The sequence below is a fragment of the Thunnus albacares genome, chromosome 6 (genome assembly GCF_914725855.1).
Source record: "Thunnus albacares chromosome 6, fThuAlb1.1, whole genome shotgun sequence".
Taxonomy (NCBI): domain Eukaryota; kingdom Metazoa; phylum Chordata; class Actinopteri; order Scombriformes; family Scombridae; genus Thunnus; species Thunnus albacares.
Window position 1 is genome coordinate 28973256 of NC_058111.1, and position 24721 is coordinate 28997976.

At 40.1% G+C, this 24721-nt stretch overlaps 1 protein-coding gene across 3 annotated transcripts in view; it reads left to right on the forward strand.

Moving 5' to 3' along the window:
* Nucleotides 1-24721, forward strand: part of LOC122983827 (calsyntenin-2-like) — a 242844-nt gene that overhangs the window by 153984 nt on the left and 64139 nt on the right. For all 3 annotated transcript variants that reach the window (XM_044353950.1, XM_044353952.1, XM_044353951.1), the window contains exons 4-5: nucleotides 4103-4311; nucleotides 10971-11120. In XM_044353950.1, coding sequence (XP_044209885.1) covers nucleotides 4103-4311; nucleotides 10971-11120 — 359 coding nt within the window. The remainder of the gene's footprint in view (nucleotides 1-4102; nucleotides 4312-10970; nucleotides 11121-24721) is intronic.

Consider the following 24721-nt stretch of genomic DNA (forward strand, 5'->3'; position numbering starts at 1 on the left):
CTGGTGCTGCCATCATCTGTCAGTGCTTCTTATCACAATCCTCCACTGCTGTTAGCATCACTGTTAACCTCCCACCAATCCTTAAAAAGCCCAGTAGATTTATCACATCTGGGTGTTGATTTGTGCATTTTGTACCTGTGTCCAGTAGTTAAATGTTCTAATTCTTTACTTCAGTAAAAGTAGCACTGTCACAATATAAACATTAGTCCTGCATTCAAAACTTAACTTATGGAAAAGTACATAAATTGTCCATTTTTAGCAAAATGTACTTACAAATTGTACAAAATGTACTTCAAAATGTATATTGAATACTTTCAATATATTAGATGATTTTGATCTTAGCATCTCGCACAGTACAATACAAAATGTCAGTTTAACCCTCGTCCAGCTGTCTTCATTCAAAATATTAATGAAATATTCACAAATACATACAAAAATTAAAGAAACCAATTACATTTAATGATACACATGATAAAGAAAGAAAATAAAAATGAAGAAAAGGGGGAAGTTGGGTGGTTATGTGTGCATAAAGGGACAGATTAGTTATATAGTTACATATGTGTGTGATAAGGAAAGGAGGCTATTAGAAAATGTGTGTAGTTTTAAGAGTAACAGGTCTATCACATAAATGTGGGTTTTTAGAGTTTTAGTGTTATTTGTTCCATCTCATATAGTTCCTGTAAGTTTTTATAAGACAGGTTCACAGTATTTCAAGTCTGTCTTTAAACAACAGTCAGGAGCCCATTTGAACATTGAAACAGGTTTTTCTTGCTGTAATTATTCATGCTGTCCAACCGGCTTTTAGAAGATCTCCTCCAAATGTGCTTATAATCTAAGTGATGAGGGACAGAACCCACAGTCCTTGTTTTGAGCAAAAATGTATTTAAAAGTTTATCTAAAGCTAATATGAGGCTTCAGTCGCCTGAGTTAATCAAATAAAGTGGATATCTTCCACAGTTAGTTAGTTAGTAAGTTGTTAGTATGAAATTCCTTCTTTTTGTCTCCCCAGACAGTGTCTTCCTGTTTAGCTGCAGTAGAAGGATACTAACAAGGGGGATGATGGAAGAGAGACTTTGGCACTAAAAAGACTGTAATGTTGAGAGATATCTACTTGGTTTGAATAATTTGGACGGCTGAAGCTTCATATTAGCTTCAGATAAACATTTAAATATATTTTTGCACGGAGCAAGGCTTGTGGATTTAGCTCCCCATCACTTACATTGTAAGTGCATTATAAAGGGATCTTTTAATGGTCAGTATAAACAGGAGAAATAATAAAGGCACGCAGAACCTGCTTCAATGTTAATCTGGGTGCCTGACGTGTCCTTTAATACATACATTGTGTCAGGTTTCAGTTGCCAAATTGCAGCTCATTTTAACTACTTTATATTGACTGTTGGGTCGTCTAATCTATAATAATACAATATATTTTTACGTTAAATGTTTTAATGTAAAATCTTAATCTACAAAGTAACTGATAACAGCTGTCAGATAAATGCAGTGGATTAAAAAAGTACAATCACCATGTAAAATGTTGAGTAAAAGTATAAAGTAAAAAAATGGAAATACTCAAGTAAAGTACAGAGTTCACTTGAACACACTTGTTGAATAAATGTACTTAGCTCTATCTCACACAGGCTCCGCCCCCTAGAGGACTCTCTGGGTAATACTCTCCTCCAATCACACGCACACAATCGCCCACTGAAATTTGCATGTACGTAGCCGGCCAGTCAGGACGCGCCCACTGATTAGCCTCTGGAGCGCTCCTCTCTGAAGGCGTTGTCATTCAGGACAGGCTTGCTGCTTGCACTGACCTCAGCTAAGAGAGTGAGTGAACTGTGCGCCCAGCTGTTTGCTGCGTTGTGGTGACCACAGCGCTCACTACTCTAGAACATAAACAGTTAATTTAGGTTGAGAACTATTCCGATAGAGGCATTTTGTCCTCCACCCCATAGGGATGCCAGGGGGCAAAACTGCACTCTTGTGCCCAGTACATGTGTTGGAGTGTTATGTTGAGCGCACCACCCCCTTTTGGCGCACTGAACAGCTGTTCGTGTGCTATGGAGAGGAAGTGGCCGGTAAAGCTCTGTCCAAGAAGCGCCTTGCTAGTTGGCTTTGTGAGTGCATCTCCCGAGCCTACAGGCAGGCGGGTAACCAAATTTCAGCTGGCGATTGTGTGCGTGTGATTGGAGGAGAGTATCACCCATAGAGTCCACCTATGCTCACCTATGTTTATAGAACTAGGGTTCCAATATTATAACCTTCGTTATTGCCACCACTGCCTGCCTCCCATTTCTCTGTCCCTTATGTGTTTTTTCACCGGTTGTTTATGTGTTTCCGTTTTTCTATTATACTATTTAACCGTGCAACTGTTTGTGTGTAGAGGCTCAAAACAAATGGTTGCCTATGTTTGTTTACTTGTGACAGAGAGAGATAAGGCAGTGTGGAAATCCATTCTGCCAGGGCTCGGCCTCCCCACTGTCTCCCTCTTTGTTGTCCAGTCTCCATCTCCAGCCGACCACATGTTGGAGAGATATTTACAGCTTATTTTAATGGGATAATTTTACCGTCATTACCCTACCCACCAGCTAATCCTATAAACCTCTCCTCTCTCCCCTTTTGTCTCTTAAAGCAAAGCATTACTTTGGATTTGCCATTCTGAAGCTTAATACCGCATATTGCAGCCTCTCGGTCATCCATCATTGGTTGTCAGTCAACGAATCGAAGGATTGATTATGAAATCTGTTGCCGTCTGGCTGTTGCAGAGTACTGATGAAGGCGTTTTAATGTGATGAATGGTGTTTTTTCTCTTCATTATGTGTAAGTTAACATGAATCACTGCTGATAGATCACCTATGGAATGATTAATAAGTGTAGTTTTTACTGGTTTGAATGAGTGTGCATAGTGTGTGTGGCTATAGTAGGTACAGGGAATTATTTTACCATAACACAATAAAATCAATCCACCGGGTCAGGTCAGACTGTGTATTACACAGAGGACGTGACTATTGGTTACCAAACTAATTCATCACCCGCAGTCAATTCTGCCCTCAAACACTAAATTGAACTATCATCTGGTTAAAAGCTGCAGTAGCTAATTAGATACCTTACTCACTCCTGTAAGTGTCGGGGACAGACACTATTACACTCCTACTCGTGTGTGCGTGTGTGAACATCAAAGACACATAGTATACAAGCCATTTGAGGCTAGGGCTTTGCAATTATTAGGCTTAATGCAACACAGAATCACAAATACACGTATAACCTCTCATCATTTATAAAATCACTCTGTTCTGTCTTTTTCCTTCTTCCCCTTTTTTCATTTGAAAGTGGAAAAATAGTAAACTAAAAACACAAACAAACAAACCTTAATTCTTTTTCTTCCTGAAAGCTACTGAGACAGACAGTGCCAGCATGAGCGGTGATTTTGGGTTAATGAATTAATAATTTAATTCATGAATGTGGAAGCGGTGTTGGGTGTTTATAGGGTATTTTTGAAAGGCCTTTAAAGGCATACTCCACTGATTTAATATTGCACTTTATAAAGATGAGGGAGACTCACAAGAGACAAATTTCAAAGATGGATGGGTAAAATTGAAGCCAAGATATTCTGACTTTTAGTCTCTAGTATGATCAACTCCACACCTTCAGTTTGTTATGCAAATTTTAAGTCTCAAGCTTAATCTCTTTTTCTTTCCAGCTTTAGAAAGCTTACAGAAGATAACAAATGTTTTCATAGACTCAGTAGTACTCTGCATGAAAATTCAAGTTCAATTCTATTGTGAAATGAATGAAGTGCACCTTTATGAGTCTCTGCCAATAAGAATGAAGCAGTTGCACTATTGTCCTATGTTTGGTGTAGATTTATGAACAGTCATCTTCATATTGCCCACTGAAACACTTTAAATGTGGGTTTCTTCTTTGCTGCCACAGTTAATTATAGTTTGATATATTGATGTGTGAAGTTTATCTGTTTTCCTTTATTTCCCTTATGCCATACCAGACTATAAATGTCATAAAGGCCGTAACACGCAGTGCAGTTGATAGAATATCCAGAACTAATCTCCATTTTCCCTCCCTCTGTCGCCCCCTATGTCTGCAGGGCGGTGGTGCACATTCAGGTCAACGATGTGAACGAGTTCGCCCCGGTGTTTCGGGAGCCGCAGTACCACGCAGCGGTGACAGAGGGCAAGATTTACGACAGCATCCTGCAGGTGGAGGCTACTGACCAGGACTGTTCACCACAATACAGCCAGATCTGCAACTACCAGATCACCACCACCAGCACACCCTTCGCTATAGATCGCAACGGTGAGTAGCAGACAAGAAGCCTAAGATATGGAACTTGCCTCAAAGAAACTTAAAGTGTTTATATATATGTTTAGATATCAACAGTTTATGATGTGCAATGTAAGTGTTATTTTGAACTGTTGTCACTTAAATTTTTTGATGTAGTCATTTTCCCCCAGCATGCCTCATCTGTAGCTCTTCTGCTTCATTTATTTCAGTGTCCAAGAACATCTTCCAAATCAAGTTTGAAGTTTTTTGCTCTCCATGTTATTTACAGGAAATACAAAAAGACCTTCGGTCATAACACAGCGGGATTCGTGATCTAAAAATCCCACCCATGAAACACACATACACTCTTCACAGCCGCAGGAGAAACACACACACACACACACACTAATACTGCACACACACACACACACACGCCTGCATACACTCTGGTAGCAAAACTTAATACTCAGACAGATGTCTCTCTCCAGGGTGAAATGTGTTCTTTGCTCTTTCCAAGGACAAAGTCAAGCTTTGCCCAGAGAGCCATCAGTCTCCACAAATCAGATCACAGAAGTCTGAGCACACACAAACATGAAAACACACAAACACACACACACACAGACAAAGATAAATGCTAAGACGAAACCTATGGGAACACTCAAATATCTGCTCCAATTGACTTGATCTCTGCTTGAGTTGTCACTTGCACTTTGATTCTTGAAAATTGCTCTACAAATAAAGATGATTGTATTATTACACACACCAAAACAGACATGAGTGTGTGTGTATGTGTGTGAGAGAGAGGGAGAGATGCCTGCATACATGTGATCAGAGGTCTTCATGTCCTCTACTGATCTTTCTGGTAACCTTAGCTGGAGGACAGACTGAGCTCTGCCATTACTATTATTACATTTTTGGCTCCAAAATTTATACATCTTAAGTTTTGTCTTTTTGTTTAAACACCCTTGCTGAGTAACTTACACAAAGTCAAGTAGAGTTAAATGTATTCCTTAAGTGGATACTTTCACTGTAGACTTGAAAATTCTTGAGTTTTACCACCATTAGACAAGCTCTTCATCTACAGCTGCCAGACTAGTGCCTCTTCTAAAACTCTTTAAACATCACCATAGATTTATTTATTTATTTTAGCTTAGAATACTCAGATCCGAGGGACATTACTGTTTAGGTTTTTGTTGCTGCTGACTGCCGAGTGTTGCTGACTGCTGAGGTGTTGCAATAAAAAGGCTGACTGGATGAGGTTAGGGCCAAACAGAACTGTGAATGATACAGGTGGGAGGCTGCAGCCAGAGTGCTCTCTCCTCTCTCTCTCCATTTGAAGGGGTCTCGCTCAGCCATTGACCGCTGAGGAAAAAGCTTTGAGAGCTCTTGAACTCAAGAGCACCTGAGGGAGAGAGGAAGGAGATGGAGGGTGGGGGAAAAGGAGGGGCTGGCTGTGAGAGCAAGAGTTAGTGCTATGAGGCGATGAGGGACAAGAGTAGATAGAAAACTGTAGCAGGGATAATCACAAAGGATGGGAGGAAATGTTCTATATTTTTTCTTATTGTCAATTGAAAAACCCAACAATGAACTGATCCTACTAACAAGTATTATCTGTGTAGCCAAAGCCTGATATAGCTTATTCCTCTGTGCCATACAGCTCCATTGTTGTACAAAAACATTAACAAGACTATGTGGGCGTTCTGACTGAAAACAGCCCTGCAAGCGAGAGCTGCGTTGGTGGGGGTGTGTTGCTTCAGGTACCGTTGAGACAATGAAATGTTGATGTAGGGATTTCTGCTGAAGAAATAGATCCATGAGGTTAAAGGTTTATAAGACACCAAAACGCTGCACAACACTTTATAATATTACAAGGAAGGATTTTACAGTGGCACAGCGGCAGTCATTTTTATCTTTTGTCATGGCGATCATGAGGTAAACACTATAAATACAGCACTCAGATTACAAGGTAGGGTAGTAATCTACCCTTGCCAGATGACATTGCAATGTGCTCCAGCAAAAGTTAAGCCAGACTCAACTTTATTACTGCACACGCCAGCCTTTTTTTTGCCCGAACCATCTGCGATGGCACCTCAGCTGCCTCGATGGAATGGTTTGGTTCACATTGATGAAGGGGGCTTGCATTGTTTCACGCAGGGCTGTTTTCTAACTAAATGTGGTGTAAAGCTGAAATTATGCTGCAAACCTAAGTCACCAGGGGCCAACGCCCATTACCTCCAACTCTCAACCATGCCTCCTGCTTGCCAACATGCTAACATGCTCACAATGACGTGCATGTTTAGCAGGAATAAGATTTACTGTGTTTATGATCTTAGAAAACTACAAACTACAATGCCAAACTGTATGAAACTACATTTGTGACCTATGAACCCCACATGAGCAGGGGTTGAAGTACTGAAGTGGTTGGTTATGCTCTTTTGTTGTCAGTAAGAATAATATAGAATAATGCAAAACTTGGATTGATAGTAATTATAAAGGGATGACGGAGGCGATGCAAAAAGATAGATGCAAACATTATTTGCTTGTGTGTGTTTGATAGAGAGGCAAAGAGAGAGAGCGAGATGGAGGGTAAAGTAGTCATTTACTACCTGGCCACCCTTGCCAGCAGTCACAGCACGCACAGCCTGCTGACACGGATAAGTTGATGTAGTAATTGAAGGAGGTGGAATAGGAACCTCCATCATGCAGAAAGGTGCAAGTGTGTAAGTGTGCATGCATACGTCTGTGTGTGTGTGTGTGTGTGTGTGTGTGTGTGTGTGTGTGTGTTAGAAAAAAGACACAACAGATGAGGCAGCAAACAGTGAAATAGGATGAGGCTGCAAAACAGTGAGACAATGATGTGCATTGAGAGGGGATGGGAAGGTTGGAAAAGGGAGAACGAGGAGGGAAGGAATTCTAAACAAGCTGAGAGGAGACAGAGAGAATGGGCGATGAGGAGCACGAGGAAGACGAACAATGCTGTCCTCATATGAATTACATCTAATCCTCCCACTCACACTCTCGTATTCAAATATACCACATTATCAACATTCAGCTCTCTCTGTACCTCTCTCCCCACAATACAAAAACCTCAAGAAGCATCCAGGCTGCAATAAAAGTCGCAATAACTAATTCCAGCTATGTTTCAACTCGCAGCCAATGAGGGCCGGTAGTGTCTCTTTTCAATGCTCTTTACACTCAGCAAGTGTTCTCAATCAGCGTGCCCCCTGCCTGCCCAGGCTGGGCTGCATGTATAGCATTGTCATCCATCTGTAGTTGAAGACTCATCAAATATTAACAGACACATTAGGACTACAAGAGCTCCCTTCATGCACTCTGCTCAGCATGAGAAAAAGACGTCGGTTTGTTAAATGGGTCGCGGTTACCAATGAAGCAGGACTGGATGTGGTCTGGATGCAGATTGTGCTCTACTGTCGACTGGGTTATTTGTTTCTGTTGAGGTGCTATGTGCGGCGTTTTCGACATTTTGAAACATTAGTACAAAAAAAAAAAAGATCTGGCAAAGTGGGCAGCTTAACATTGCTTTTGATGTTGTGTGTCACCAAGCTAAGTCTCCAGGAAAATGTGCGGGATTGGTTCTAAATTTCAAGCTGAGGTGTGGATTTTAGCCACATAAAAGGGGCTTAAGTCAAATTGACTTTGACACCAATGACTCATTTCACTTGAAATCAATTCCTATAACTTAAAAACACTTGATCCTCTCCCTAACCTCTAAGTCGAGGAGTCTTGACTGGGACAAGCAGTGTGTTCAGAGGAAAACCAGACTTTTGGGACACTTTTATTGGCCTATTTAAGGCTAAAGTCTGTATGAATGAATGCTTGAAACCTTAAGGAAGGATTTCTGTCTGATGTGTCAGGGTCTATGCAGAGACAAGAACAAAGAGTGAGTTTTCATAGGAAGTAGATAAATTCATGTTATTTATGTTGGTTATACTTGGTGCATCTATTTTTGAAACGGTTTAAATCTCATTTCATGTGTAATAAACTTTTATCATGGCGGATATTTTTTACCGTCACACTAACTCAGCCATCGTTTGTGTCCTGATGATGATATAATTTTAATTATAGGCTAAATTAGGGGGGGAAAATATATATTTATTACCTCTAGGAAAAAAAAAACCACTGGGGAGGTGAGAGGAGGACAAGTTCAAACATGGTTGCATCACAAGGGGTTTAATGGAAACATGGTCTTAATTTTGAGAAACATTAACACTAATCAAACATCAGCTTGTGTGAGATAGAGGCTACATGTCATCTCCACCATGATCTCATTTGTTACAGTGATTATATTAAGGTATCACAGTTAATTTGACAATGATATATAATGATGATCAAAAATTAAAATTAAATACCCATTACTCCCTTAAGCAAACACACACACACACACACACACACACACACACACATAATAGCAATACACAAGCAATGTATGCTATCTAATAAGTCAAGACACATAATACAGTAGATATATACTGGGGTGGGAACACCGTCCTAGTTATCAACTCACTTCCCCCAAGGCAGTTTAAAGTGTATACTTAACTTTCTTACTTTCTATAGTTTATACTAAACTCTGAAGTCATATAAATCAGCAAACAGAAGAAAAGTACTTACTCCAGTCATAAAACTACATTACAGCACCATTAAGAATGAATTTTCAAGTTTTAGGCATGGTGAGAGCAGCCAGAGTAGCGGTGAATATGGAATATAGAAACATATCTGTTGCACATCAGTTATGACTACAATAAAATAAAGCTCATTTAGCTGGAAAAGCTCACACAGGCATTTTATGACTCCATAAAGTCAGTGTCCCAATCACTGATGACTGAGTAACTCCAGGCTGTTTCTTTTTCACTTATATCACAACAGATTCAGGTTTGTGCTATTTATTACAGAACAAAATGTTCTGCAAAAACATTGTAGTTCATATATTTTGTAATAACTTCTTTAAAGCACTGCACTTATTCCACTTTACATGGTCTGTGAAGAAAGTTCTGAAATAAACGGTCCATTCTACACTGAAGGAAAATGGATTTTAGACTCAATACTAGATCAAATCACACATTAAAGCTTTATGTAGACATTTACCAAATTCACCCTTTTTACAGCAGACATTATGACTTGGTATATTCAGAGAAGCACCGGTGTTACTGAAGACGTTCATGATGGCTCTGTTCTATTCAAGTGTCCCAGTGAGTCATGAACGTGTGACGACATGCACAATACAAGAGGCAACACAAATATGAACTTTGTTGACAGTGATTGATTGACAGGTCACCGGTCTGTGTCAGTGAATATGAAATGAAATATTCATCAATACAGAGGAGCATGAGGAACAAATGAAATTATATAAATAGATTAGTTTGATTCAGCAGACAGATGGATTCCATCAACAAATATTTTAGCCGTTTTGTAAACTGTGTCAAAGATTTTATGAAACAAAGTAAAATATTGACTTGTCAAGTAGATTGTATCTGGCATGGAACACCATCTCCATGTTGATACGGTGATATTTATTTCCAATTGACTGAATAAATGTTAATACTTTTCATATAGCACTGATTTCACTGAGTAGTCCAGAGATGGCCATGCAATCAACTTTATTGATTTATTGTTGTATTTATTGCAGTTGTTGATTATTTAATATAATCTTCAGTACGTTTACTGAACTGTCGAACAGACTGGAGTCTGAAGAGTGTATTTATGGTTTGTGTAATTATTCAGTCTGAAGACTGAGATATTCCCAAATACATCAATGCTGTAAACTGCATTTCTTCAGTGGCTCAGCAGCACAAACCATCATTATATGTTGTTGGATTGTTTTCATTTGTCAGTGAGCTGACTGGAACTTCATTTACTCAGCCGCCTTCAAAATATGCCTTTAAAAGTTTCATTATTGTCGTATTTTTCCAAAACAGTCACACAACAATGCACATTACTTCCATCACAGGACTGATTATTTCCTATGTGTCAGTGAGTTAGGAGTTTTCTTGACTGCCGCTAACTTCTCACAGACTCACAGAAGTTTTTGCACTAAAATGTTTTGTGAATTACTCTAAGACCAAAGTCTTGGGAGTCTGGTTAGGACTGACATGACCTTCATCTTTAGATTTCGATTTATTCTTCTAACTGGACCAGGTGGGAGCTACTTTCATCCTCAGGAACATTTAATACTGCCACAGGACCCCAAAACCAAAGCAGCTAAACGGAACCATCATACATTTTATTATTTACACCTTTGCTTCTCTTACTGTAACATGTTAACACATCCTCTGTGAAAAAGACAAGAAACCTCTCATCCCCGGTGACATATTCACCTCAATTGATTTCAGGTGTTTTTTCACTGATGGTGAATCTTGGCACACAGTAATGTCATGTTGAAACTAATCACTATATTATAGAAACCAAAACTGCACAGAGTGAGTGTTGAATTTAGAGAAAGCTGGACTTGCCAATGACGACTGAACTTCTTCACAACCTCCAACCCAACCAGACCTTTTATTTACTGACATTTTGTTTACCAACTGGTTTTTGAGGGCTCTCAATTTGCTAAATTGTTCGGTACAATTTTTTGTCATTATGAGACACAACAGAGAACTGAAATTACTCTACAAGACATTCTAACTGTTAAAGCTATTTGGGTAGAATTTGACCGTGAGCGACTTTCTTTCTGCCAGGTAACATCCGGAACACAGAGAAGCTGAGCTATGACCGACAGCAGCAGTACGAGATCCGGGTGACGGCCTGGGACTGCGGCCAGAAGAGAGCCTTGCACAGCGTCCCTGTCCGCATTGACGTCAAGCCTGTCTGCAAACCCGGCTGGCAAGGTGAGCCTTCATCACATATGTATGTATGTGTGCGTATGCGCACAAAGATTTCAGGCAGGTCTGGCTGTTGTGTAGTGTTTATACATCCAGAAACACAATATTTGTGTATGATTACTTGAGTTTGTACAGTATGTGTGTGTCAGCGTGCAAGCCTGACTGTATTGTAGAGCATGTGCACAATGAGCAGCATCGCTGTGTGTGTTCCATCTAACTTCTCAGAAACACAGATGTGATTATTTGCATTACTTTAGTGCGCGTGTGTGCCCCTGCTTACCTCTGAAAGTGTGCTGTTTGCTGAGGTACTGTATGAATACTTAATTTTTCTCCATTTGTGCTCATCATACTGTCTGAGTTTCTCCTCTCTCCCCATCTTTCTATACCTACCTGTCTATATTTCTCTGTCTCTCTTTGTGTTTTGCTGTCTTTTCTTTTTCTGACCCTCTCTCTCTCTTTTTTTTTTTTTCTCTCTCTCCATCTCTCTCTCTCCATCTCTCTCCCTTCTTCCCTGAGGAATTGGCCTGTCAAGTTCAGCTGGTGTGATCAACAGCACTTTAGTAAGAGCAGCGTGACACAGCCAACACGGCTCTTAGCACATCAGAAAGCGGTCATGGCAGCCTTAACAAGGCCCAGAGTAATGCAAAGACAAGTGTCTGTACTGAGTGCTACAACAACAACAACAACACAAACAGAGCTGGAGATAACTGCAGATGCAATTTACACTTGTCAGACAGGGCTGCAGCACATGTGATGAAAGATGAACACACACGCACGTGGCTTCACACGCACACATGCACAATCTGTGGTGCTCTGTCATTAACAAGGTGATTCATGTGTTGGATTTCTTTGGCGTCCGGCCATTAATCGTCCCGCAGGACGTAATGTTAGCAGGCAGGTGATAAACAGCGGTAAACGAGGACCCCGGCCAACGCACAGTGGCAGCCACCGAACCTTGCAAGAACTTTGAGCTTGTTTGGCTTAAATTCAATCTTACAATCTGTGTTTTTCTCAAAACAAGTGGCAGCACACGCCTGTGGTTTTAGATAAAAATACATGTTTCTGATCTGTTTCAATGACAAGGTCAGGGACTTAAAACAAGACAGAAAAAGCCAAATCAATTCATTTTGCATTGAGACAATAAATGATTCAAGGAATGTCTTGTCTAGTCTAATTTCTCATGACGGGTACTTTTTTGCCGTGCAGTAACAGCTCTACCACACTGGGGACTGATTTTAAGATTCAAGAATTAAGGTCACCAAATGAAACAATGAAGAGAAACAAGAAAGAAACAATGAAAGAAAAGATTACAGGGTTTCCGCTTAGTTCTCAGTTTCAAAATGAATATATGTAAGTTGTACCAAGTCACAGTGGCAGTAGTTGGCAGCATGCTGGGTAGTGTTTCCTTCTTTTTGATGTGAAGAGGCAAAATTACAGATAAGGGTGATGGCAAGAAACATACAGATACTCTAGACACACAATCAAGTAGGCTACACATAAAAGAAATTTGCATGTCATAAACACACAGTCACACATTTAAATCCTACATTTTCTCATATCAAACACGCTTTTGCGATGCACATATACTACTGGTACTGCGGGTGTACATACAAGTTCAGTGTCTGCACGCAACACACGTGCATTCACACACAAACACACACACACACACACACACACAGAGCAGCTAAGGCTGCCGTGGGTGTACAGAGTGACATTAACTCCCTCTCTAGGCTCTCAGTGATAATCCTGTCTTTGAAGCCTGTTTGCAATATATTTTTGTGTGTGCATTTCTCAAATTGGGATTTTCAGCACACAATTACTGAAAGAAGATACACGCAAACACAGATACACTCTCCCTTGATGAAAGGGCAGTCGTCCCTATGAGCGTTGTTTGGCAGCGGGGATGGAGGCGAAGATGGAGAGGGAGAAGTAAATGCCACGGCCACAGATCAGAGGATATTTAATAGGGCTAGTGGTTGTTATATTAAAGGGAGGCTACTGTTGGCAGTCTACTGGGGGAATGTCAGAGGCTCTCTCTCGCTCTCTCTCTTTCTCTCTCTCGCACACACACACACACACAAGATTTGATTTCGTCTGGTAAAAACCAGTAATCTGTCTGTTCAAATTAGCTATGGTCTCTAGCTCTGGACATCAGGGCTCAGCTGTGTGCCTCTCATGACCAATAACATGCCCTTACTTGGCTTGTTGAAACTCTTTTACTGACAGGTATTGACACACACACACACACACACACACACACACACACACACACACACACACACACACACACACATACACGGGCGTGTCTAGATGTGAGCTTTTTTTTTTCATTTTCTTTATTATTTATGTTGTTTTTTTTACACTGATTAGACAGATTTATGTTTTTTGCAGTATTTGTTACCACTGAACATACTTTACACACACATCATCAGTGATGCCTGGGGACATCCAGTATTTCGTCTCTTTCAACATCAGACACCTTCCTCCAGGTGGCCCCAGCTTGTGTGCCAGCCATCTTGATGCCTTTTCTGAGGCGTCAGTCATGTTACTGATGGCTCTCTCTTCAGTCCTGTGATGCCAAGGAGTCCTGCATAGGAAATGGCAAGTAAAGCATCTGCTGCCAACTGTGATGGGCACATATCCTCAGGCCTCCTGGTACTGGCCTACCAGGTCTGCATCCTTGGCTGTCTATGACTTAGTGGACTTCTCCACCTGGTCTTCCCAGAGGACTGCCAATTCCAGCAGGACCATCTGTCTTTCATATATCCGCACCATGTCTGACTTGAGTGTGCTCTCTGCGACCGACTTGAGGTGCCTCCCCAAGTCAAGATGCAGTTGTTTGTTCCTAAGGAGGATTGCCCCAAGCACCTGGTCTGGTCTTGACGCCACTTCATCAAGACCAGGTGCATCCTTTCTCAGGGTCTACGGACAACAACTCAGTGTATGCTCCAGGGATCCCCCTCACTGGCACACAGTGTTACTGCCAGACCCCAGCCAAAAAGGTTGGATGGGTGGGGAGGATGTTGGAAACCGACTATATTCAGGAACTTGATCTGTGGTGCTTCAGTCTTCCAGAGCTCTGGGCATGTAATCTTGTGGTTGATGGCATGCTCCCATTGGTTCCACCCACCCTGCTGCCACATCCCCACCATCCTGCTGGCATGTACTTCCTCCACCCCTGCTCATTCCTCTTCCTAGACCTTGTGACACCTCTCCTTCCCTCGGGCTCTCTTGTAGGAGGTTAGGTTGTTTGTAACTGTCCATTTAAAAACTATAATGCATTTCTCCATTCATGTCAAGGGTGTATCCTGGATATAAACTGTAATATCCAGGGAATCATTTCTGGATTTATTTGGCCAAAACAGTTGTATCACTGAAAAGATGGAAACTATATCTCAGCTTTGGGATGGTCAAAAAATGAGAGCCAACAGTGAGGAAAGAGAAAAACAAGAAACTATATTCTCACAAACTTTTACCAAAACAATTTAAAACTTTTCAAGCCATTATAATCCATCTATCTATCTTGTTTCTTCATCTCCCTCGCTGTCACTGTCCGCACAGAAACACATACACATGAACATACACACGAGAAAAACTAATAACGGAATGAGTGGACAGAAGGGAAGATAAGTGAGAAAGTAAGCGTGCTGCTATAGTGCCTCTTCATCCGATGGGATGGTTATCAGTTTTATTGGTGTAATACAGTTTGTTTCTTACACCACAATAGACACGTTGATGGAAAGCTTTATATGGTCAATCTTACAGCCTTCAGGCCCGAGACTAGCAGTTTGAGAAAACAGTCTCAGAAAACAAAAGCTTCATGTTTCTGCTCTCTTGTTTTCTGTGATAGAGTTCAAAAATATAATTAACCCATACAACTTACTCTTTAAAGTCATAATCCTTTAAAGTCATAATAGTATCAAAAACCCCATGTTTGATACTATTCATGGTTGTCCTTTTTTTCCCGCAATAGTCATTAACATATTTAGATTCAGTAATTATCTTTCTGTGTAGTCAAGAGTCCGCCATTCCCACGCCGGATTCAGATAAGCACAAAGGGTTATAAGTTCAACGACGCATGCAATTTATCTCATTGATGACAGCCTCAATGCTTACTGTTCACTCTTTTTGCACCATATATTAGGTCACAACTAAATGCAAACAGAACATCCTGCTTCACATTAAAAGTGCTCAACTGTCAAAACACGAGGTTCCTTTTATAGTTAAGCAGGCTCAGGAGACGCAATGTGTTTGTCACCATGGTTTCTTTTAATATCCTCTCCAAAGTGCAGCTAAACAGTGTATTTGCTACTCTAACGTAAGCTGTAAATGTTACAATGTTAGAATGAATGGTTTCGTGAGTTTATGGGTGACATGAATCAGCTGGTGGGAATGCTGACTTTTTGGTTGGGACATGCAGCTTTAACCTCAGTCTCTAAGCATGATATCATGTATCTAGTGTAGCCATCAGGTCCATATTAATATATATGTCATCCTTTACAGGGTTCTTGTTTTTATACCAGTCAGCTAGAAACATTACAAAATTCATGAAGCTGTAACAGTAGTTTAATAGCTGATACAGTCTGCTAGTGACAGTTGCCACCGGCTAAAAATGAGAAAGTTGCCTTTGTCTACCTCTATCTGGAATCCATCCCTAGGAATTTTGAGTGGTAAATCTGCCGCCATTATTATTTTAAACTGTACATGTATTATGTGAGAATGGAAAGCTTGACAGACATAGAGCTAAGAAGGTCAGGGCTTATGAGAGCCAATTGTGTTAATCAGAAGTCCCGTCCTTTTGAACCATCATTTTGTTTGACAGGGCAGTGAAAATTTAAACCTAACTGTGCTACCATAACACATAAAATATGAGCCAGATCCATTTCTGTCATGTCTGTCCCCTACGACAGGTGGTGTAGTCACACAAACTCACACACACACACACCAATATAAGCAGTGTACACGAACACATCGACACTGACAAGCAGCCTAGCACGAGCTTTGAGTGACAGATTGTCACACTGATGAAAAAAGTAATCTGCATATTCATATCCATCCTTTGTGTTTTGAGTATGGCCCAAGAGTGTGTGTGTGTGTGTGTGTGTGTGTGTGTGTGTACAACATGCCTTAGCATGCTGCTTTACCTCTAAACAGCCCCAAATTAAAACTGACCTCATGGGTTTTGTCAGTCAAGGCAATTAGTATGAACCTCAGACTGCAGTTCAGGTTTCTAACCTATCAGGGAGTAATTAGAGCACTACAACATACTGTAGGTATATGTTTTTGGTGGTTGCATTTCTCTCACTATTTTTTGTAATGAGACCCCAGGAAGACATCATTATCAGAATATTAGACACTTTTCTTAGAGAGGAGTAGTGTTAAAATATTTACCTTTGATGGTAGCTGTCTTTTATGAAATCTCAAAGATCTCCTCCAGACATGTTTTGTGATGTATATAAAATACTCTCCTTCAAATCATAATTAGTGTCTGATATGGTTTTTCCACAAAAAAGTATTATTACCATGTTATAATCTTAAAAATTACATCTACTCCTTCTCCCTCATTAAAGATTCCAGATTATATGAATATGCAAATATTTTTAATTTCAAAAACTGTTGGATACAAGATGTCTCCTACTTCACTGTAAAGTCCAGTCTCAGTGTTTGTGCACTGGAGGCTTCAGGTTTCAACAACATACTTGTGTAAGTTGAATATTGGACCAGGATTGGTTTCCAAACTATTTGTGATGTCACAAATCATGCTTGTAGCACCGCCCCTTAAAATTAGATTTTCATTGAGCACAGAGAAACTTTCCACTTTCAGCAGATAAATGTGAAAACATTCTTCCAGTGTCAAACTCTGCACACACATCATTCTGTATAATGAAACTCAAACATCCAACTGTAGGAACAAGAGGAAAAACACATTTTTGATTGGAGGGGGACTTTAACTGTAATACTACTATTCACACATACAAAAAAGTAAACATGAATAGATATTGCCTAAATAACAGTAACAAGTTTTACAGAGTTTGTATAAAAATATCCCATACCATACTGGTATGATGTCTCTGTTATTCCAGAAAATCAAAAATGAAAGACAACCTATTAATATGCACTACCTTTAAGATCATGGAGGTAAATTTGTAGAGTAAGGAGAGCCAGATAAAAAATTAATATCTCTGGCACCTGCAGTGTATGAGATGGGACTGCTCATTAAAAATGCATGTACCACACGTCAATACTACTCATTTGGAGAGAAGGTTTTTGTAAAAAAGTCTCAGACCGATGTCTGCAGTAAATCAGCCTCAAATTTTAAGTATTTTAATTTTCCTCAAAATAAATGTCATCAGATTATGCACAATTTTATGTAAACCTATGAAATGAATGTTATTGGATGGAAAGTGACTGATCAAGACTCACTCAAAATCTCCATCGACATCCATAATAATGACATCGGGGAGGTCATATGTCCTTAAGGCAGAGTCAGGACGGTTAAAAAGATGGTCATCCTTAAAATTCTGAGTGCACGGCAAGGTTTTGACGTGAGGACCGAGATGCAGGGACATACATGGAGATGGAGAGAGATGGAAGTTGTGATTAACTCTGGCAAGGACACACTTCTCTTTAGTCTCAGCGGTGTCTCCAAGCAAAAAACAGACAATCAGACTCATCAACAGTGGTGGAAGCAGTTGTACTAATTAAAACACAAACCAAAGAAAGAAACTAAACAAAAAAAAGCAAATAAATACCAAACAGAACTATGCCTCACTCTTAGACAATACTGACACATTTTTTTTGTATGTGTATGTTAAATTTTGCTACTACTACTAACATTTGTTTCATGTTTTCTCATCCAAACGCATTGTGTTTATCCTTGAGGCCTGTAATGTTCAATTTATTTCCTTTCTCATAAACACCGCTACAGTTCTTGTCCAGTTACCATCACCAGCTGTCCAAACCATTGACAGGAATGTGTGGGTGTACTGGGGCGTCCTCGTGCTCGCTAGTAACACGAGATACAAAGAAAACAGGCACCCACTCATCAAAACGTATTGCTCCATTGTTCTCTGCTGTGATGGTAGAGATCTTCAGGCAAAACAGCACAAAGAGAGAAACAGGCTGTGTAAAAAAAAAAAAAAAGAAAAAAAAAAGAGCAATTAACACGGATGAAAGTGCTTGCACTAATTAACACATAGAGCAAAACAGAATCTGAACAAAAAGAAAGAAATAAACTCCAATGTGAAACAATATTGACACACTTTTAATGCACTGTCTGACTGCTAATTTATGAGAGTCAGTGACTCATTGTAACAGAATAATAATAATTTTTGGTAAAGTTAGTGGTGAGTTGAGAGTTAACCACAAGTAGAGTAGGCTCTCAGGCATTTTCTCTCCTTGAGGAAGGGAGCTACACTTTCTGCTCGACTCTCCGGTATGCCATTCCAAGTGTGTGTGTGTGTGTGTATGTGTGTGTGACAGCCAGTGGTCCTGATCTCTGATAAAAGTAGGAAGAGGATGAATTAAATAGTGGAAGAAGAAAAATAAATGGCTCGGCACTTCCCTTTCCCATTTCCTCTAACCTCCTCCTCCTTTCTTGCTTCCCCTCTAATCTCAGACTGAGGCTGTCTGGCTGCTGCTTTAGCACTTTTCATCCCCTTCTGGTATTAGCTTGTTTTCCCTTATTACTTTCATTGTTTCCTTTTTTTCCTTTTGCCCATGTGTCTGTGTGCTGCGTTTATTTCTGACTTTGTTCTCTTTCTTTCTTTCTTCTTTCCTCCATTGGTTTCATTCTTTCTTCTTTACTTTTCTCATCTTGCCATCTGGGTTATCAGCTAGCCCTCATGTTAGTGTTTCTTTCATTCTCTACACTTGTCTGTCTTCTCTGATCCACTAGTTTGAAGTAGGAATCCACTAGTCTCCAGTGAAAATCCCAGTCAACAGACTCTATTCTTTCTCCACTTTTCATTTTTATTGCATTACACCAACCCACACACACACACACATACACTGTCACAGGGATCAACTCCCATGAACCCTCCCTACGCTTTCCCCTGGTTTCAGGCGGGAGGGATAGATGAATGGTGGCAGGGGTAAAAAGATAGAAAGGAGCCTGACACCCTAGGTTCACCGTATTGTGTCAGAGGAGAGCAATGGCTGGATAAAAAGGAAATATGTGTGTGTTTGTTGGGAGGTGTAGAATAGAGAGAGAGAGAGGAGACAGAGGGAGATGGATAGAAAATAAGTCCAAACACAACTGCCAACAAATTGTAGATAAACCTCGTTCACACATGGGTGTATGCACAAAACACACCCATATAGAAACATGAAGATGGACATAACATAGACACACACCCACACACACCCACACATCTATGTTAGAGTGATTACTCTCCCTCAGCCCTTGTCTTTCTGTCTGTTGAGATTGGAGTTTCCTTTATAGTGCCACCTCAATGTCAAGGCGACATTGAAGGATCATGATTACAAAGACAAAGTGAGGAAAGGGAGTAAGAGAGGGATAAAACATCAGGGAATGGCTGGATAGGAGAAAAAACAAGGCAGAAGAGTTAAAGAAAAAGATAAGTTTTCCCTCAAGGGAAAAGGTTTTGCCCAAAGGAGGGACTTTAAAGCATCTCAGGGTCTAGTTCACGCAATGCTCCGTTGAACCGCAAGATTGAGACAAAAGAGCGGTGCTGCGGTCATGCAGTCAGACGCTTGTAGTGTCAGTTTACCAGTTGATCTATAGTTACATTCTGACCTTCACCTATGGCTATCAGCTTTGGATGGTGAGTAGAATACTTGGCTGTAGAGAGAGAAGATATGCTGGAGGGCTTACAGTGTATATCCCAACTAGCCATGGATTCCTGCGGGATCCCCCATGAGGAGATGGAGGATGTGATGTCTCTGGTAGTCTGCTCAGTCTGCCCCCACGAGCAGGATGAAAAAGAAGAGAAGGTGGAGAAAAGAGAAGGTAGAGAGTTTCCCAAAGCATCCATAACTGTTGATATGAAATTGCTCCTTTTAACCTAACAGTTCCAATGTCTCCACTTTAAACACCCAGGATTACATTTTCATTTTCACTCAATCCTCAAAAGGGGGCAGAAGAATTAGAGTTACACAAGACAAATTGGGTTCTTTTAAGAGGTTTCTCTCAGCAAAATTAGAAAACGTGTAATTTCATTAGAAACGATTCCATTAGGCTTTATAATACTACTGTAATAGGAATATGTTCCTGTCACCTCGGGTGCTGAACAGACCACACCTGTAATTTCCTGCTCTGGAGGCACAGTTATGCTGTAACATCTGAGATGTAGTAACGACAAATGATATTTGTTATACCATACTCATTGTTTGGTTTCACAGCCTGCAACTTGGTTTTTAGCTCACCTCACTCTGGTTGCTCTCATCTGCCCATTTTCAGCCACAACAGGCAGGTTTTCACCAAAAACCTCTAAAAACCCATTGTATGCTGTTAAATAGGCAACAGTTTGCTAACACATTTGTTGATATCACCTTTATATAGTGATAATATGTCAATGTTGTATAAACCTCCACTTTTATCTAGATTAGAATTTTCTCCAGTCATTGAACTCTCAGGAAGGAAGAAACATTCCACTCCCTTCCATTTTGTCTTTTAACATTTTATCTTGTTTTTCACTTTTCTCTCAGCCGCCAGCTTTTGCCAGCCTCATACTCCAATAAAACAAGTAAGAGCTCTCCATGCACTCAAGAATGGAAAAAAAAGAGTCTCTTGTATGGCGCATAAAGCATGAAAGCATTAAAATGAATGCTTTCGGGGCATTGTTTGGGGGGGGGGGGAAAGAGAGAAGGACAGTCAGGGAAGAAGAGGAGAAATCAGAAAGATGGGACTCTATGAAGTGGAGGGTGATGGAGGAGGACAGAGGTGGATAGGAAAGGAAAGGAAGGAAAACAGGAGCAGAGTGCTCTTTTAAATGGAAATTGCCTCTCCCACTGATGGCTGGGACGAGTAATGACGACCCCCCCCCCGACTACTTGAACATGGTGTCAGCATTTTTACATGCGCACGCCCCCCCCCCCCCTCACACATACACACACACAATATTCACATAATCATCATCCTACACGTTCACACATCTCATACACATTAAAAAGCATGCAAGAACCCACCGATGGCACACACACTCAGTCTCCCTCACCCTCCAGAAACAGGGAACAGCGAGAAAGTGTGATGATGCATCATTTTCTTAAGCACCTCTATCCATCTTCCCTTCCCCACCATCTCTCACTCTCTGCTTTTCACACCCTTTATTTGAAGGAGGAAGGTGGAAACGCACCTCGGCTGCATGTCTGTACATATACAGAAGCGGATACATACACTCTGTACATGTTTCTTCACACAAACACAGAACACCTGCGAAAACACCTGTCAATATCACATTCATATCTGTTGTTGAGTCTCTCATAGTCAAGACAAAAAGTGTGAAAGCTAAAACAGTCTGTTCTTCAGCAAGGTAGGTTCCTGATAGGTTAACATTAAGCATTAGTGCTTACACAATCACTAAACAGCACCATGTCCCGTATAGTCTGTTGGGAGAACTGAAGATTATTATACCCAAGTAAACATTTTCATTGACGTATCATGAAACTGTTGCCAGAAACTCATTCAACTTCTATCTCTTTTCATATGTAGGTCACATCAGAACATCAAAACTCACACACACACACACACGCAAATGTCTCCAATGATCACATCCACAGTGAGGAGTTTGTGCATCTGCACTCAGCACCACATGGTCGTTTTTTTTTTTATTTTTTTTATGTCTACCTTGCTTCCTCCGCCTCTCTCACTCTTCCTCTCATATTCACAAAGAGAGGAGCTCTTGGGCCCGCTGTGTGAGTTCTGTTCAATGTACTGCAGGCAAGCACACAACTCAATAGAGACCAGATAGCTACCTATTAAACCCACACTGCTTTTAAGACAGCTGGGCTTTAGTGCAAATCCGTGTGTTATGGTGTCTATGCATCGGCAGCGAGTGTATGTGTGTGCCGTCTGGATTTGAAGGTCTGTCTGTTTGTACGTAGACATCCGAATCACATTGTCTAAGTACTTTCTGTGTGTTTTTTAGCTTGTGTGGCACCTGTGAGTGATAGTCAGCAGCAGCAGGGTCCTACAGAGACTCTTAAATAGGACTAAATTATTTAGTAGGGACACAAGTGCAGCTCAGCAGGGGCCCTACAAGATTAGAGGAAGCACTGCTTCATACATGATTAGTACTGTAGGCCGGAAAACAGACCCTTTCATTATGGCTGAGTGTGTATGTACAGTACAAAGACTCTCTGCTAAAGTGACAACACAAAACATATGGGAATCAGATGATTGAGCATTACATTATAAAACTAGACAGATTCAGTGTGTGGACTTGTTGAACAGGGCTGGAAATCTCAGGTTAACTCACAACATGATACTAACATGATATTTTGAGCATGATCACAATAGTATCAGATGCGACATGATGAGAATCTGTGATAAAATAATCTACTATACAACACATGATCTTTGTAACTGAAGAGGAAAATGTACCCCTCTAAATCAAACAAGAATGCAATGGTGGAAGAAGTATTCAGATCTTTCATTGAAGTAAAATCAGCGGTTTAAAAATATTCTGTTACCAGTAAAAGTCCTTGACTGAAATTCTTACTTAAAGTCCCCCTCCAGTCAAAACTGTGTTACTCCACTCGGATGTTTGACCTTCACGGAGCAGAATGATGAATGTATAGAAGAAGGCTGTTTTCACAACTACTTTGGAAGCATATTGTCGACACTGTTGTCACTGTGCAACTGAGAATGAACTTTACAGTGAAATAGGATACTACTTTTGACCAGTAGTTACACTTATATTTACACAATTTGCACATTTTTAGATTCTGGATTGTTGATTGTGGGAGAAGGAGTAGATATCATTTTAAGAATATCTAACCGGGTACTTGATTTTTTTTTTTTTTTTTTTTTTTTTTTTTGATAACATGGGATTTTTGAGTAAAAGTACAGAAGTATCATCAGCCAAATGTAAAGTATCAAAAAACATACTACAGCAGAATGACCCCTCTCAGTGTTATATTAGTGGATTATTATTCAACATGTGTTCATATGTACTTAATATTTTACTGTTGGGTAGTTTAATCAATAACATTATATTTATTAATCTGATCACATTTTTTGTATGTAAAATCTGAACCTGCATAGTAACTATAGTTGTCACTTAAATGTGGTGGAATGAAAAGTACAATATTTCCCTTTGAAATATACTAAACTAGCACTAAATTAAAATATTCAAGTAGAGTACAGTACTTGATTAAATGTACCTACTTTCATTCCACTACAGCAATCAAACTAGTACTTTATTCACTGTTATAAAAAAACCTTTAATTTCAGAGTTTGAGACAGCTTAAATGAAACCGTCTCAACATGATTACTATGTCGTTATTCCAACGTCAAGCAGTCATAAACTGGTTTTGAGAGAACTGCATCAATGCTTAAAAGCTGCGGGGATGGCAACAGATGGGGATGGATGGTGAAAAAGAGTTGGCATTGTTTTTATCTTCCGGAAATCAAAAGATTGAAGAAAGGTGCCATTATCAAGTTTTTTTTTTTGTTTTGTTTTTGTTTTTGTTTTTTTTAAAAAAAGAGCACAGAGTCGAGACATAGATGTGTTTCTTTGTTTTGTACCAGTGAACACACTTCAGTACAGTCCAGTGGGTTTTTGGCAAAGGACCCTCTCCATTTTGTCGCTGCAGCATTTCCTATTATTAAAGATAAATGCCGCTGCCAAATATTTATCAATGATATGAGGCAATTTTTATGGGCCTTATCTAAACACAAGCTATGAAATGAGTAAACAGATTTTTTTTCTTTGTGTTCTGTTCATTTTCTTTTCTTTTTCTAAACTGCCCATATTTTTACTTCCGTGCTTCCTCACTGTTTCAGCACCCTCTACCTCATGTCTTAGCATTGAGGGGAGTCGTGTCTCAAAAAGAAATGTGTCTTTCGTTGTGAAAGAACATCTGCTACTGTACTTGGTCTTGCAATTTGTTTTCATGATATGCTGCACCCACGCTCCTTGTAACTCATTTGCCTTCCTACCAGCAAACCCAATTCCTCATTATATTTGAGGGCTGTGCACGGCACACCTTCTGTTTTCATTCATCATCGACTTCTGTTGCAGGAGGGTCACTGCTGAAAAAAAAAGTGCTGAAATGGCCCCATTACCCAATACTTTACAGTAAACCTGTGTGTTATGTGCATCGATGTGTATGACACCCAATACACTGACCTTTCAAACTTACTGACAAAAACTGATCTTGTAGTTTTTATCATGGAGGTCATTAAAGTAATGTACAGGGAAAAAAACATATAGATATCATAAATGTTGCATTTGGAGAGTATGCCCTCTAAGAGCATTGTCAAAATCTTGTCACTCTTCATTCTTTATTCCTCCTGGTTAATACAAAGGGAATTTTAATGTTGTGTTGGCATAATTGCTAATAAATGAAGAAACTTGACCATTAGTCCAATGCACTCAAAGATACATGAAGAGACTATGGCTGTTGTTAGTTGACATGTAATA